General features: G+C 43.1%; 1 protein-coding gene across 6 annotated transcripts; it reads right to left on the bottom strand.

Annotated features, from left to right (window-relative positions):
- Positions 1 to 2,973: 2,973 nt before the first annotated feature.
- RBM4B (RNA binding motif protein 4B) lies at positions 2,974 to 12,938 on the bottom strand. Of its 6 annotated transcripts, none has more exons than XR_015721470.1 (4): positions 12,780 to 12,938; positions 11,686 to 12,109; positions 4,318 to 6,758; positions 2,974 to 3,665 (listed from the first exon to the last, which is right to left on the bottom strand). XR_015721470.1 is itself a non-coding variant. In XM_045775794.2 (4 exons), exons 2-3 carry the CDS (start codon positions 12,095 to 12,097, stop codon positions 6,091 to 6,093), a joined length of 1,080 nt encoding a protein of 359 aa, XP_045631750.1. In that variant the 5' UTR covers positions 12,098 to 12,109; positions 12,780 to 12,938; the 3' UTR covers positions 2,974 to 3,584; positions 6,082 to 6,090. The 6 variants fall into 6 exon arrangements, 3 of the variants coding, with proteins under 3 accessions (XP_045631750.1, XP_045631749.1, XP_045631748.1); XR_015721468.1 differs by having other exon boundaries at positions 2,974 to 4,231; XR_015721469.1 differs by having other exon boundaries at positions 4,258 to 6,758.
- Between the last annotated feature and the right edge of the window lie 4,568 nt (positions 12,939 to 17,506).

The following is a 17,506-nucleotide window of genomic DNA, read 5'->3' on the forward strand; positions in this document are numbered from 1 at the left end:
TCATTCCCATCCCCCACCCGCAAGTTGGGCCAGGGATATCCCCTTGGCCTTCATTATTCCTCCATTGTTCACTGTCTCTGTAAACTGCTAAGTTTGTTTTGAAGAAGAGAGGTCTTAGGCACAAAGAATTGGCAATAGAGTTCTGGTAGGATTGCAGAAATAATTGCCTTCTCTGAACTCCACACAATGCTTTTACATTTCTCCTAGCAATTAACATTTTCGTCATACCATTGAGACTTTATCTCATCTCTCCTGCCCCTTGGTGATGCCTTGTGCAAAGCCCTTAGGGTCTGGCCAACAACCAACAACAGGTGCTCAGCAAATGTTAGGGTGGGAGAGGCGCGCATTCTGTTATTTATGGGTTAACCTCAGGGATTTAAACCCTACCCATTTGAGTGCCCCTTGAATCACATGTCCTTATGAATGGCCCTTTTCCTGTCTATAGGGTATTTTTTTTCCCTTTAAAATGTCATCTTTTTTTGGCTTCATGATTAGGGGAGAAACCTTTTATATATCACATAAATTTCACATTTACATTTATAATGCTATTCATTTTTTTTTCCTTTCCAGAGTGATCTTTTAAGAAAAAGGAATCTGGTCCTGTTAACCCCCTTTAATGGCTTCCAGTTAGTCTTTTAGGGTGAAGATGAAATTCCTAACAGCCTGTAAGGCTCTAATGAACTGTGCCCATAACTTACCTCTTCAGATGCCTACTGTAGTTCCTTCTGCCAGAGCTCCCTTTCTGGTTCCTAATGGGTGCCACAGTCGGTCTGATCAGGGGCCTTCCCATGTGCTGCTTCCTCACTTGGAGTAGCAACTGCCCCACTCCCCCACCCACCAAATTAGTCACTATTGTTTTCATAGCATCCTGTACTCGACCCTCCACAGTACTTACCAGAGATGTAATTAAGGTTTGCCTCTCTGCTAGGAACCACATAGGCCGCCTTCATCACCCAAATCCTGACTCATAGTAGGAATTCAATCACTGATAAATGAATTCACAGGAGCTTTTAGTGTGAGAGGCCTCACAGGACTCTGAAATGGTCTATAATGAGAAACCTAGTCTTAGTGAATAAAAGGGATTTATGTCCACAACATGCAATTTCTCATGGTAATAATGGAGATTTAGAAATAAACACATTTGTTCCTACTCAACAATCCTCTTAAAATTGGCTAAAAACTAACAGTCCCTTTCCCAGTGTTACCTATTTTGGGGGGAATTGAAAGGATTTAAAAAAAAATATTTACGTAGAGAGAGAGAGAATGAGCAGGGGGGAGCAGCAAAGGGAGAGGGAGAAGCAGGCTCCTCGCTGAGCAGGGAGCCGGATGCGGGGCTTGATCCCAGGACCCTGGGATCGTGACCTGAGCTGAAGGCAGACACTTAACCAACTGAGCCACCCAGGCATCCCATGAGAGGTTTATTTTTTAAGGGAAAAATATTTTGTAGGATTCTATAAGGCCTTTTTTTCCCCCTCCTCATACAAGGAACTTATTTTACCATCTAAACTGCTGTCCAGTATAGTAGCCACTTGCCATGTGTGGCTAATTGTAACTAAAATAAAAAACTGAGTTTCTCATCTCCACTAGCCACATTCAAGTACTTAATAGCCACATGTAGCTAACGGCTATAAGTTGAGGACAGCACAAATCTAGAACACTTCCAACACTGCCAAGTTTTATTGGACAGAGCAGATGTAGAACTGTTTTGCAGACTCCCATTTTTTGTCTTGCCAGCAAGACAGAAATCAAGATATGTTAAACTGTTACATTAAAAGTTAGCACTCATGCACACATACATACGAAAACCACAGATGTACCTGAGATTTTGATGAGGCCAGCAAAACCTGTACATATTTCTCTTTGTTCCGCCTGGGGCCTTATACGTCAGTTACAAGGGCATTCCAGTACCTCTGCTTTTTTTTCCTTTATGTAAAACAGCCCTGCCTCTTTGGGGAATGAAGCTAACGTGGACCTGTGTACTTTTACCACTTGTTGCAATGGTGCATGGACAGGTTAGCCTCTTCAGACTGTTGTATCCTCCCCCCACCCCAAAAAAAACAGGGAAAATTTCGCTTCACCTATGTCAAGATTTTTTTTTTTAAGTAGGCTCCATGCCCAGCATGGAGCCCAGTGCCAGGCTTGAACTCTTGACCCTGTGATCAAGACTTGAGCTGAGATCGAGAGCTGGATGCTTAACTGACTGAGCCACCCAGGTGCCTGTATGTCAGGATTATTTTAAGTACAAAATATGTGGGGGAAATGCTATAAAATTAGATTAAAATTCACAGGTAGTCAGAGTTTACACATTAGCACTTACATATAGGTTTCAACTAAAGCTTAAGTAGGACTGAGTCCATCACTAAACTTGTTTTTATGGGGACCTAAGCAATGATAAAATATAATGTCCATAAATCTTCAAAAAAATTCTATAGACACATTTAATTGCAGAATGTTGTCACTGCTAATCATTAATACCCTATTTTTCTGCTAAAAATATGTCCAGTTCTCTCTCTGATCTCTCGTAACAATTATTCATTTTAGCCATAGTCTAAACCTAGCAGAATATTACCACCACTGGAGACCTCTTTAAGTAGTTCATAAGTGAATTTAATTGAACATATACTATGAAGTCAAGTTGAGCCAACCTGATAGGTCCTTGGCAATATTCTGGCTTAACTTTTTCCTGATACAGGGGTTCTAACCTGGGTTTGCTAGGCTGTAAAGTGGAAAGAGTAGCTCTGGTTATTTAGAAAGAAGGAACCCAGCCACGAGCAGTAGCATACTTATCAATGTCAAAATGCTGGGTAACTTTTCTCTACCCGTTATTGAGGCCTATTACTTAGACCGCACTAAATCCTTCCTTCTACATCTAAATTTCCGGCATCTACTCATTCAAATTTTAGAGTTTCAGCACAACTAAGAACAAGCCAGAAGTTACTGCTGGTAAATAACAGTCAACACAAACAAAAAAGGTACTTAAGTGTTAGAAACGTTTATTTGTCAAAATATTAAAAAAAAAAAAAAGTGGGAGGAGTGGAGTAAAACAAGGCTAAATTTCAGCTAATGCTGTACCACGATCACAGGTCAGACATAAAAAAACAAAACAAACAAAACAACAACCCCCACCCCCAAGACCCCAATGGTCCTAGCAGTTTCAGAAGATTAGCTTCAATGTTAGAGTCCAGAGCTAACAAAGAAGAGTAAAAGGTCGCTTGCCACTACATGGTCATTTTAAAGGGAAAGGAGATGTTGCGGGTAGACAGGGAGAAGGGTTCAATTCCTAAGGAAAGCAAGATAAGAGGGGTTCCACTGTACAGGAAAAAGGGGATGCCAGCATAATCCTTACCTAGGGCTGCTCAGAGGCTGAGAATATAAGGAACAGAGTGAAAGGCTACAGAGACTAGTATCAGGAGGAAAGAAAAGTCAACTTAGAAGAATTAAATTAAGAAAGAAAACATAGTTGGTCACAAACTCCTTTGTTTACTGAAACATGAAGCAATGGAAACATCCCGGCAAAGGGGACCGCGCGGAGCAAGTTCTCATATATGACCGCAGCCCGAGGGTTCAGTCCGCAATTATCCTACCTGAAAGAGAGCACAACACAAGAGGCTTACACAATGCCTGGAGAGCAGCTTGGCTCCGAGTACAAGGGCCCTGGTCCCGTCCTGTATTCCAGGGGGAAAAGAACAAAGAACAAAACAAAACCAAGTCAGACCGGATCAAACTTACATCCCGTGTAATTACCAAGGAATCTACTTATAGCTATTTATAGAATAAGAAGCAATCTATCTGGAAGACTGCTGTGTTAGTGGTAAAATATATCTTTCTCATTTTCTAATCCGTCTTTTAGGCAAGACAACCTCTGTGACACAAGGCTACTGTCACTGCAACAAAAAGGGCATCCACAGATACTATCAAAAACCGTAATTTAGTTTTTGTGTCCAGAGCAGCAGATGATGCCAAGATCTCAAATATGGCCAACTGCACTACTCTAAATTTGTTTCATTTTATTCTTTCAGAGTAAACAAGTTTTCAGAAATGACAATCACAGAGGGTATCAAGGAACAGTTCATTCACCCTCCAACACACCGACATGTCATACTGTCACAGATTTAGAGCCATAACTCCAGTAGTTCCCCTACTTGGTCAAATCTCCCTTACCAAATCAAAAGAAGAAATCCTAAAATTCTCTAATTCTTCCACTGATGATGGGAACTCCAGACACCAATGGCTGGGGGAAAAAAGAAGTTAACTCACACCAAGTTCCTCTACTTATTACAGACAAAGGGCCAAATCTTGGTCTTGATCTGTACCAACCGACTTCAAAAGTTGTGACGTTCTTGAATCAGTTCTGCTAGGGTGAGACCCAAATTCAGATCCCCAACAGTTCTGGAGTATTTCATCCTGGCAGCCTCATTAACATCAGGCTCCTGGGACTGCAACCAACTCAGGGTTATTCAGTCCATTTGAGGTTCACACCTGGAAGGTAAGTTTCTTTAAAAGTCATCACTAAAAAGAGGTTAGTTGAACAACCACTGCTTGCAGTCAAAATTCACTTTAAAATACCTTAGCGATATCCTTTTAAAGACTACAGTATATTAATTTAACTATAAAACACATTTGAGAAAAACAGAAGTTATCTGATAGATGATACCACCTTTAGAGAAATATCCCATTTCGTGGCAGATCCAGCCGCATTAAAAGTAAAAATGAGGGCGAACTACACGAGCTGTAAGATGAGGTACTTCATGCACACAGACTGCTACACGATGGTCTCAGGAGACCCCAATCTTGTCACGCTCATACAGGATATAATGTATCACAGGTTCAAACCACTGTTTGCTTCTCACTACATAAAAGGGCAAATTCCTATTGCTTTATTTTCTTCTACACATATATACCAACAGGATAAGTTAGGAACCCTGGAAATTCCATTTAGCTTCTTGAGGAGGCTTCCTATTCAAGTGATGCTCGATTTCAAGGTACAAGGAAAACCAGGAGAACAGAAAGCTGTCACGCTGCCATTTCCACTCAGCTGAAATTTATCTAGATCATCCTACTAATTATTCTTGCCATTCCAACATCTTTGGTATACCTTTTCTGAAGTATGAAAAATTAAATTTCTGAGGGTACCACCAGTGGGATCTTATACACATTCAGAAATTACCTGTTTTATCTAGACCCTTATGTGTTCCTCTTGAACAAAAACCAAAAACAAAATTGCTAGAAAAAAATGAGAAGTGTTGGGGCTCTGACAGAACCAGGCTGTGCAGATACATGGCTTCAAGTGCTCATGCAGAATAAGGTTCTCTGGATTACTAATAAGGAAAGGACTCCGTGGGACGGTGGCACCAAAACATTTTGCTTTCAAGGGTCTTAGAACTAAACACCTAAAGCTTATAAGACTTTATCTGGCTTACAGATCTAGGATATTAGAAGAGTTTCCTCTGCTAAAAACTAATGACCTAAGTAGTAGTTATATTAGCAAGTGAGAAGTCTGAAGTTGTAGTTAAAATTCTCACTGTGACATTCATTATTAACTCCTGAACCTGTACTCTTCCGCTTACACCGCAGTGACGTTTCTAGTGGGGAGAGTAGTTTTGCAGTCCACCACGGCTAAGTCTGAATTCTGACTACCTCTCAATTATCAGATGACTTCAGGCAAAGTATTTAACCTCTCCGAGCCTTCGTTACCTTCTCTGTAAAAGAGAAAATATCTTAAAGGCTTTTTGTATAGATTAAATGCTGTACTGTACAAAGAGAGCACTCAGCAATGTTCTCTGAACTATGTTTCTGTAACCCAGACTGCTTATACTTGATTAAATAATATTCTCACTAACTGAGTTTACTGTTGTTCTCTCTGAAGGAACAAGCTGGTTGGAGTCATACACTAAAAAACTTCAACAGGCCAAGTGAACCTCTGGCCTAAGCTAGAGAAATAAATTAAGATTGATATGTTAATTTATATCTCTTGGATACTGTCCTAACAGCAAACCAACAGGTGGCGTTAGCCACCTCTATGGAGCACAGATCTCTTTCAAGGAAACTAGTGTCTCTTAACCACACCGACCCCACTCTCACCTCCAGTTTTTAAAAGGCTGAGTACCGCGCTCGGTCCGCATACTGCTCCCGCTCATACCGGGCCATGTCATACAGAGAATTCCGTGCAGCTGCTGAAGCCTGAGAGAGCTCACTCTCTGGCCCATAACCGTAGCCCTCTCCAACTGTGGGGAGCACAGCTGCAGCACGACGCAGGGGGCTCCTGTCCCTTCCGTAATAGGAGGAAGTGTTGGCAGCGGCAGCAGCCATAGCAGCCGAAGTGGCAGCAGCACCTGAGTTCGGCAACAGGTGTCTGTCGTAGGGATCAACAGAAGTGGAGTTGAGGTGACTGGTCACAGCTGTGCTCTGGACTTGAGGCAGATGGGACATGGTCTGCTCCGCGTAGTTGTAGGCAGAGGCTGCCGCTGCCGCTGCCACTGCCTCATAAGAGCGGACCCGGTAACGCTTATAGTAGTCGAGGGCTCCGTATGCATCGTTGTAATACATGGATTCCCCGTAGCCCATGGTGTAAGGCGTGCGCACTGCTCCGTACTGTTCATTATACTGCTCGGTAAAGTCCGCCACACGACCTGTACGATCTACTGGGCACTCTTTGGACCAGTGCCCCTCTTTTCCACACCGATAGCAGCCGCTCTGGTCTCCCATCCCAGGGGCAGTCCGAAGCCGGCTGGTGGACAACTGCACGTGCATTCTTTTGCCTTGAGGAAATAGATGTAAGAAGACTTATTATAACTCACTGACATTCTTTAATCCTCCCCCAAATGCAAGTAAACTAGTTGGCGTAAGACACACATACATACACACGCTCCTGAGACCCTGTTTCAGCAATCCCCTCCAAAAGAAGTTGAAGTTTTCATACCGATGAGAGCTAGAAAATGTGAGTCCTCAGACACCAAGTCAATACTTTCTTATATCAGGTAGCCGGAGTCCCTGCTTCTGTGTCCACAACTTTCCCTTCTTTTCCCCTGGCCCCCAACACAGAAACTGCTAAATTTTCCACGTACCACTGTTAAGAACTGTAACGATTTAAGACCTGCCAATTCTTCCAAATCAAATAACCAACAACCTCAGTTATGCCAGATCTGAAAAGCATCTTACCAACCTCTCACTGATTTACTCAGGGCAATATAAGGCCTCAGCATTTACTGTAGCTTAAAAACCATGGCAATCTTCTGTCCATCTTGTTTCCTCCAGCCATTTTTGCAGGTGTCACCAGAAGGCTACGTTGGATACACAAATCATACCTGCTTCACCTCAGTACCTCTAGGAGTTATGCGACCCTCCAGATTCCAACCCTAGCCCCGTGTTTTTCGGCAAGGACGAATCCATGCCTACTGTGGGAAAGAAACCTTGACCAAGGTCTCTCAACAGCAAGAATTAGATATTGAAGCAGTACTGGTTTCTTAGGGACAGTGTGTTCCCATGCAATTCCGCATTTCATCCCGCCAGGTAGCTTACATTTCTTCATAGGGGATATCTACTTGTTAGAAAAATGCAGCATTTGCCTAAAAGCCTCTGGGCACCCATACAAACAAGTAACATCCATTCTTCCAGGAAATGGCCAGCACTACGAACAGCTGAGAGAAGAAACAATCTTTGCCCTGGGCTTGGGTATGACCAAGCCCAGGGACCCTTACTGATGAAAGCATCCAAGGTCTTTAAAAGCAGTTTGAGGAAAGGGAAAGGAATATTCTTGGCAGTATTTAGTCCCAAACTGCCTAAGACTTTGGAGATCAAGTCAGTATTTGTCAAATTTAGCCAGAAGGCAGCCACTACAGATGCAGAGAACAGGGGTTTCACATCACTCTTAAGGGCTGCTCAGAACAAATCCCCCCTCCATGATCAGCAAGTCGCTCTCTCTTTAACAGACCTTGTTCTGGATGAAGCTATGCGATAGGAGGCCTCGTGCTCCACCATCCTGTTGGAAACAGCCCGATTCAGGACGGCAGCCAGAACAGCGCCATGCACTGACCCTGAGAGGGGAGCGGGTTAGTGCAGTAATATCACTTTAGTCAAACGCAGTTCTCCCTAATGTCTAAGATTCCTACCACCCCAGTTTCTAGTATTTGCCACCTCCAACCTAAAACCCCTTCTTTAGCAAAAACAAAAGTGCTCAGGTTTTTACTTCTAGCTGCCAGCAGATAGGCAGCATCCACCATCACCACTGACAGTCAACAGATACCAAATGGCAATAACTCTCTGTAGCATTTAGCCACCCATTGTTTTCAGAGATTTAAATACTCCCATTCTAATTCTTAGAAGTTATTAAGGGCCACGAGCTAACTGCTTAGAACAGAAACACATTTTTCTACCCCAATTTATATCCCAAATGTAGAGTTCCCTATGATTTAGACTGGAAGACTAAAAGTTAGTTTTCAAACATGCATGATGACATTAACCTGCGTGATAGACACAAACTGTTCCCATTCTGAAGTCAGGTAACCATGCCAATAAAAAGCAGCCAATTTAGAGACTTAGAAGTACATTAAAAAAAAATCAATTTAATTTGCTTTTTACTTTTATAGATTCTGGCCCAGTTTTTGTTTGTTTGGTGGTTTTGTTTTGTTTTGTTTGAGAAATAAAACCCAGTGATTCTTCCTTGGTATTTGTAACTACATCCAATCTTCGTTCCTGTTTTATTGAGAGAACTCATAAGTTTATAAACATCTATGTTTATAATCTACCCCTGTAGCAACTGTGAAAAGGATTTAGGAAAACAAAATTTTTTAACTAGAACTAAAAAATCTGTAATAGAAGTGATAATTGTTTTTCCCCCCCAATCTTTCCAAAAGTTGTAACTAGGCTTTTAATTTAAATCCCCTAAAGTTCTTATAATTGAAAAATACTGTGCTTCTCTATTACCTTATGGATCCAGGGCAAAAAGAAAATTGAAAGATTAAATTCTGCCACTCTGCTGCACTTGGAGAGGCCAAAAGTTTAAAGATTTTCTGAGACCTCCAAAAGTTACTAAAATATGCTGCCAACATTTCCCAGAAAACGAGCCTAATAGAAGTGTCTTCTTTTGAAAGCTGGCACAGAAAAGATTATTAAAATGCTGAGAGATGGGCAACCTGAGGTCCTAAGTGCTGAACTCCTATCATGTGCCAGGACCCAGAGAAGGCTGCGGGCACAGCTGATCCACAATAGCACCCCAGTTTAGTGCTCGTTTACATATGGGGAAAAACAAAACACCAGACGTCTTATACATCATTCCCAATTCAGTTGCTTGAATATTACTTGGGAACAGCTTTTTTAGGTAGGGTCTGCCAATGCAAACTCCGCCAACTCCACGGTGGCTCAGTTCACTGCTGCTTGTGGAGAGGACACAGGTCTGGAAAGACCCAGGTTAACTCAGGTTCTGCTGCTTCCTTTTACAAGTCATAAATGCAGAAGCCTAAACAGCAACTATTAATAAACGTTCAAAAGACGTTCAAAGTGGCATTCTTCAGAGGCCACCTTCATTAGGAGCTGACCAAAAAGACTTTATAGACAAATGTGACAAATTGGTATCTAGATGATATCTGCTGTAAAACTGCAACATATTATCCCATGCTAAACTCTCTCTGGTCATCTGGAAGAAAACAAAGCTGGTTATAAAAATGTCTTTATGTAAAACTCCGAGTAGAGTGCTTTCTCCAGAGTGGACAGGCTAAGAACATGAAAACCAAATGATTCTTCTTTTCCAGTGATAACATTTTAAAGAATTTCTTGGATCGCTGTTATTCAAACATCCACTTACTAGAGTAATTAAACTTGCTTTATTAACACACACTCTTCCCACGCCAACTCCCCACAATTAACTGACCTCTGTATGCATGCTTTTGCTCTTATCCTTTTATTCAATTGTATGTTAAAAAAGACATGCAGTATGACATTACTATGACATCTTTGCAGAGTTTGGACACGACTTTAATTGCATTCTTTTTACATTTTGTTACCTGTCAAGACAGAACTCCTATTTTCCCCTAACACTGTCCATTCATGATCCCATTTCAATCAAGTGAAAAATAATTAAGAATATTCTTAAAGCTGTCTAAAGTGCAACAGTCTTCCAAAATAATAAAAGAAAAACGAAAATAAGATAGGTAAGTGAGGAACGCTAACTAACACATTTTAAATAAGCTTCTAACCGTAATGGAAACACACTCATTGCTGCAAACACCACTCACCTCTCATCATACAGGACTTACTGTCAATACACTTTCACATCTATTACCTCATTCTAGCCTCACTAGCATCCTGTGAGGGAGGTACTGCAGGGACCATTAATTCTATTTTATAAGTGGGGAAAATGAAACGCAGAGAGGTTAAAACACTTGTCCAAAGTCACACAACTCATTAGTGGTAGCAAGTTATCTATGACTTTTGCCCTATGCTTTAGAAAGGAGCTAAAGGCCAGGACACCACTGGCCGAGACCAGAGAGATCTGACGCACCATTTGCAATCTACACTATTTGCAAACTTTCTTACCCTTTTCTGGTCAACTTTTCCTCTTCTGCCATTTCTTTTCTCACTATTTTCTAGGTTTAGCAGGACACTTAAGTACTTCTCAACAAACCTTTTAGTGGCACTCAGAAAAAATGGTGTTAACTTATGAACCTGAGAAGTGGCTGTAAATGTGTGGCTCAAGACGACACTGTCAACAGAAATCTTGTAGAACAGCGCTGCCCAACAGAACTTTCCATAATGATGGAAATGTTCTCTATTTACACTAATACGGTCACCAGTAGCCTCATGTGACTTCTGAGTGCTTTAAATGTGTGCAGTAGAACTAAAGAAACTGAAATTTAAAATTTATTTAATAGCCACATGTGCCTAGGGGCTACCATATTAGACAGCACAGTGGAGTCTTCAGACAACCTCGAGGTATTAATGATAACCTATGTATCTTTATAATTTGTAAAATTATACAATATGCTTCATGACACCCTTACTGGAACCTTTCAGAAGCAGGACCATCATCTCATTCAACCTAGTATTTTTAAAAATTTTTCTTTTTTTTCCCATTAGGAGTAAATAATAGTAGGTGGAAGAGAATAGTCCAATGGCATAGATTTGGACCCTGCTTGTATAGTTCACAGACTGAACAAATTTGAGCACTCATAAGGTACTTCCCCAAATCCAGGTTCACCATCCAGATTTATAATACAGGGATCCCTCTAGATGTCTCTGTTCCTCTTTCCCACAACAACCTATCACCCCAGGCTGTAAAGAGTATAAATCCTAAGCATTTAAATTCTCAAACATAAGGCTTTCTGATCATAACAAAAGCAGCAGGTAATCCACAGACTTATCCTCCCTTCTCCCATGAGGTACTCATTTGCCCAGGAAGATTAAACTTCCAACAGCACTCAAATGAATGAAGGCTGTGGGACAAAGTAACCCAGTGGGGGACTCTACACAATTGTTGAGGAAGATCCTAGCAAATAAATCTGAAAGGGGAGTGTTTGCTTCTCCAAGAGTAAACTGTAGTGAAGAAGGGTAAACATGCGATCTTTCTAGTATATCCAGCTAAAACAGAATGGAAGACACCCCCTGCCAGCCGCCTGGTCCCATGTTCTTGTCTCTGTCTTGACCTGAGACCCCACTACTCAGTTCTGCCACCCAGACCCCAGAGCAGTTCACCTTGAAACTCTGTGTTGTCAAGGCCCCTGATGGCCTCCACTGCGTCCTCTGCCCGCTCCATGTGTACGAAGGCATAATCTTTCACGATGTCACATTCGATGACTGGACCATACTCCTCAAACTTGGCCCGAAGCTCCTGGTTGGTACAGGTGGGACTGATGTTGCCCACATGTAACTTTGTGGAGGCTTTGCTCTTATTCTTGCTGGCTTCCACGTTGATGTTCACCCCGTGCAGCTTGTAGTGGTGCAGGTTGCGTATGGCATCCTCGGCCGCCGTCTTGTCCTCTATGTGCACAAAGCCGTAGTTCTTAATGATGTCACATTCCAGCACCTTCCCATACTGCTCGAAGAGTGAGCGGATCTCCTGCTCTGTGGCCTCCCGGGGCAGGTTTCCGATGAACAGCTTCACCATCCTGACAAGAGCCTGGGAGGGAGGAAATAAGATTCCCAAAAGTTAGGGGTGGAGTGGGAAATTTCAGTGCACTGCATTTTGGTTTAATCCTCCAAAGAAATTCTTGGTACCTTTAAGATTCAAGACCCTCTCATAAACGTTCCTTATTTTTTTCTTAATAGAGAGGAAAGGTTTGTACATGAGTGTGAGATATGTGTGACACCCCAACAGGTCGGGGTCAGCATGCACTGCAGTCTATCATCTCCGTGAAATGAGCATTTAAATAACAGGGCTGGCTCTTTTATGTCTCAAAATACTCTTTTTGGGGGGCAGGAAAGAGAAGAGCTCAAGAAGGGGGCAAGAAGCATATATCTCGAGTGTCCCTGGCAACGAGGTTTTGGAGGGAAATCGGTGTACCTCTCCTCCGTGCGGTATTACCTTCAAAGATACTCTAAGAATAAAGAGGCTTCCTTGGCCCCAATCCCGGACCCCCAGCGACCCAACCTCCAGCTCTTTCGCCCCAACAAAGACTCGACCCGACCCCTGCCCCGCCCCCTCCGAAGACCCGGCCCCGCCTCCTCCCGTTGTCTTCCCCGGACCTCCCGCAGCAAGAGAAACCCAAACCGTGGGCTGGCACCGTCCACCAGAAGCCCAGCCCGGCCCGCCCTCGACCTCCCCACACACCCAGAAGACCCCCTCGCACCTCCGGGTGGCGGCGGCGGTGGCGGCGGCTCCCGCGTCAGAGAGAACCCTACAAAATGGCGACGGCCGCTCGAGCCTCGGCGCGACCGGGCCCTTTCTCGCGCGCCAGCTCACGCACGCGCGAGTGCGCGCTGCCTCCTTCCCCTCCCCCTCGCGGGAGCCGGGCGACCAATCCCGCGGCCGCACACAAATGATTGCCCCAGGCTAGGCTCCCAGCCGCCCCGACGCGGGGGCGGGGCCAGCTGGTGACGACGCTGCGGAGCGGAGGTCAGCCCGCCCCCAGCCCCGGCTAGCCAATCAGCACTCTGGAAGCGGAGGGTTGGCGCTCAAGCGTCAGAAGGGCTCTGGACGCAACCACTACCTTGGTGTAATCAGAAGCCCGGGGAGTAGCTAACCATCACAATGGATCGTGCTATTGGGCCAGTTGGGGCGGGGGGGGGGGAGGGTAGCTGATGACAAAGGGTTATCCCACTGGGTCCTCTAAACGGGGGCTTTCTTAGCGGGCTACCGGCCAGCCAGTTTGGTAGCTTGGGTCAACATTTTAGAGACGCAGAAGAGCCACATTTTAAGCAAACGTAGTCAACTTTTGTAGAGCTTTAAATATAACTTAATATTTTTCCTTGCGAGCATTTTATTCACTGGTGAGGAAACAGAACCAAAGATGGCAGAGCTGGGATAGCTCTAAGAGGCACTGTATCCAGGCTACGTTTATCGGTCACATTTTGTTTGCTCATGCATGTACGTGGGCTGTTTTTATCTAATTATACTATTAGCTCTAATTGTGTGTCCTTCACAGTTCCTGGTCCGTGGTGAATACACCAAAGGAATACTTGGTGCAGAGGCCCGGAGAAGTTCCTTGTTTGGGACGGGTCGGGGGTCTGGGGTGAGAAAGCGTCTCCAAGTCCACACCAAGCTGCTGGAGGTCTAGGCAACTGGGACTCCCGGCACTTTCTAGCATTCAAAATTCAGCTGTGGTCCAAGGGCGCCTCCTAGTGGCAAAAGAGAAGCTATTAGGTGGATTACTCACTGTCACCCTTGAACAAAGAATAGACGTTTATGGAGATTGATGGATCCAGCTTATCTCTGAGTGGAGCATGCCAGGGTGGTTGCAGTCACCATTCTTCATTGTGGTGCCTCCATAGAAGCTTTTCTGATACCATCAGGCACAAATCCCCCAGGCTTCCCTCCTCCTCCCCAGCTACTTTGGTATGTTTCTTTCACTGAATTCTTTTTCCCAGCCGTTTCAGAAGAGGGACTGTCCTTCCAATTTTAATACAACTCATGATTTCTCCCACCTAATTCTATCTACCTCTCCCCTTCCCTCCTCCTCTTGGTCTTTTCCAGTTTCTCTCTACACTCAGACTTTTAAAACATGTAAAGGGGCCTCCTTACCCATTTCTGAAATAGCTTCCACTCATTTTAACTATGAATGTTTTCTATCTTGGGTTCCTTCCCTGTGTTCCAGACCAGACTGCTTTGCAAATGGAGAGTCTGAACCTGCTATTGCCCACCTTCATACACTGTGTTTTGGGTTCTGTCCACCTTTTCCAAGTCCCCAAATTTTCTGAGATCACCAAAACTAATGTCCTTGTAAGTTTTCACCCCTCTGAAGTTTTCATTTAGTTCACCATCCTTTTCTCCCGTGTTTTTATACTGTTCCTTCTCATAGCTCTGACTGCACCCTTCCACCTGCCTCTCCTCTTCTATTTCCCTACTCTTCTTTATTCCCTTTTATCTCACTTCCCCTTCCCTCATAGGCAACCATTCTAATGAGTTTAATGTGTATTATTTTGTGTTCTTGCCAGACATGTCTTTCCAGTGTGCATTTGCTTTATCCATTTTAAAAAATGTTTTATTGTGGAAATTTTCAAAAAGGCATAGAGGATATTATAATGAACTCTTATGGATGCTTTCTTGACCCAGCTTTGATAGTTATCAACATTCTTCCGACCTTATCTATCCCCTGTACTTTTTTTTTTTTAAGATTTTATTTATTTGTCAGAGAGAAAAAGAACACAAACAGGGGAAGCAGCAGGCACAGGGAGAAGCAGGCTCCCTGCTGAGCAAGGAGCCAATGTGGAACTCGATCCCAGGACCCTGAGATCATGACCTGAGCCAAAGGCAAACGCTTAACCGACTGAGCCACCCAGGCATCCCTGTACCTTTTTTTTTGTTCTGGAGTTTTTAAAAGCAAATCCCAGATATGTCATTTTGTCTATAAGGACTTCACTATCTACTTCTAATTAAAACATTAAGACTATGCTAATGTTATGTAATCTTTATATTAAAATTTCCCATAGGTTGTCGCAAATGTCTTTTTGCAGTTGGTTTCTTTCTTTCTTTTTTTTTTTTTTTGCAGTTGGTTTCTTTTAACGTGGATCTTAACAAGGTCCATCGATTGTGTATTTGGGTAAATTATGTAAATGTTTATGTAAATTGCGTTGCATGGCTCATTGTTTTAGTTTTTTCACCAAGCACCTGCGTTGCCGTGTACTGTCTAATCAGTGGGTAATACGCCGTAGCGTGCAACCACCGTATTTTACCTATCTGTCTCTACGTGTAGGACATTCATGTTGCCTTCAACTCCCCACCATTATAAACAAGGTTACAATTAACATCATTATGGTAATTATGTGTGCCCTACTGGATCCCTGTGGGAATTTGGGGGGATATAAACCCAGGGTGGAATTGCTAGGTTGCTGGGTCATAGGGTATATGTGGTACTAACTTGTCTAAGTAGTGCCAGGTTGTTCTCTGGAGAAACCGTACCAGTCTACCCTCCCACCTGCAGCACATGAGGGGCCCTGTATATCAGTGACTGCCAATGTCGGACATTGTCCAGTTTTCTAATTTCTGCTAGTCTAATAGATATAAAGTGATATAGCACTGTTGTTTTAATTTGTTTTTCTGATTACTAGTGATTTTAAGAAGCTCCTCATATTAGTTTTTTTGGGTTTGTACTTCTTTAAATTTCCTGTTCATATCTTTTACCCAACTTTCTTAGTGGTTGCAATCTCCTCTTTGTTGTTGATTTGCAGGATTTTCTCATACATTCTAGACATTGATCTCTTTAAATATTTTCCGTTGTTCCACCAAATTATTAACTTTGTCCATGGTGCTCTTCATTGAACAGAAATTCTTAATTTTTTATGGAATCTAATTTTTGTTTTAAAGTTTGTGCTTTTGCAGTTTTGTATAAGCTGTCCTTTTCTACCTCCCTGAGTCACAAATATATTCTCCTACATTTTCCTCTATTAACAGTAATGTTTTTTACTATTCACATTTAGTTCTGTAGTCAGTTTAAAGCAGTGCTGTATCCTGGGGCACCCGGCTGGCTCAGTAGGTGGAACGTGTGACTCTCGATCTCAGGGTGGTGAGTTCAAGCCCCACGTTGGGTGTAGAGATGACTTAAAAATAAAATGTTAAAAGAAAAAAGCAGGGCTGTCCAAACAGAAATATAAGGTCAGCCATCTATGTAATTTAAAATTTTCCAGTAAAGACATTTAAAAAGTGAAATGAAACAGATGAAGTTCATTTTGATACTTTGGAAACCCAGTAAAGCTAAAATATTTCAACATATAATCAATATAAAAAGTATTAATGAAATGTTTTAAATTCTTTTTTTCCTCTTCAGTTTTTGAAGCTGGCGAGCGTTTTACACTGAGAGCACATTTAGTTCACTTTGGACTAGCCACATTTCAAGTGGTCAGTTGCCACACGTGGCTCGTGGCTACTGTCTTGGACGGTGTAGATCTAGAGTTCGCCCTCGGAGGCCATGTTTGGTGAGAAGTCAAATTCATTTTTCTCCAAATAATCCATGTCTAGCTGTCCATATTTCTCGTGACTTGTGTTGCCTGCACGTACTGTATTTTTGTGCTCTATCTCGTAGACCTCATGGCTCCATTTCATTTGGTCTCTTTCTGGAACTTTCCTTTTCTTCCGCTCATATCTGAAGGTCTCTCTCAAGACTTACTGCCTGACCTTATGTTTCTCCTCTTCTATGTCCTGCCACCTAGATGATGCTCAAAGCATATCTTCATGACTTCTCCGTTCGGTGACCACATCCTGCAAGACTGCTGTACTTGGCTGCCCTATTTCCATTCCCGTTTTACATGCTAAAATGAGCATTTCTTCATTAATTTCTCGCTCCCATGTACATTTCCTTCTAAAATTTTCCGTTATTGCGTCCCCTCCTAACTCCCAGGCTTGCCACATTGCAGTGGAAATACCGTTTCCCTGAGCACTCTGCAACGTAGGACTGTTTCCTCCTTTGCACAGCCGCGCCTGAAGAGCCAGAGAAGGCTGGAGTGCTGACGTGTTATTCCATTTAGTCCCACGACAGATTGTTCCGGTTACATTTATCCAGCATGTTGACTGAGGAATACTTCTGAATCTGCTTTTCTTAAGAGAAAGGGAGAATTATTTTGTGGGCTGTCTGGTCTACCAGATCTCGTGTTTGGAGACCATTCTGGGGCTGTGTTGTGCGAGTCCTGGGCCTGCACACACCTGACCCTGTCTTAGTCATGGCTGATGATGGTCAGGGCTCTACTCAGCCAGGGCCCTCGGCCAATTATGCTAAAGACAGGGCTGCTTAGGGGAGGGGGTGAGGGGTGAGTGAAATAGGTGATGGGGATTAAGGTGTGCATCTGTTGTGAGGAGCACTGGGTGATGATTGAAAGTGTTCAATCACTAGATTGTATGCCCAGAACTAATAGAACACTGTGTGTT

This window comes from Ursus americanus, chromosome 24 (assembly GCF_024610735.1).
Source record: "Ursus americanus isolate L20-20 chromosome 24, mUrsAme1.1.p, whole genome shotgun sequence".
NCBI classification, from domain to species: domain Eukaryota; kingdom Metazoa; phylum Chordata; class Mammalia; order Carnivora; family Ursidae; genus Ursus; species Ursus americanus.

Bases quoted from the DNA above. Each gene is read 5' to 3' on its own strand.
- RBM4B (XM_045775794.2), bottom strand. From the start codon at position 12,097: ATGGTGAAGCTGTTCATCGGAAACCTGCCCCGGGAGGCCACAGAGCAG. The intron at 6,759-11,685 runs GTGAACTGCTCT...TATTTCCTCAAG, and splicing joins TGACAACACAGAGTTTCAAG to GCAAAAGAATGCACGTGCAG.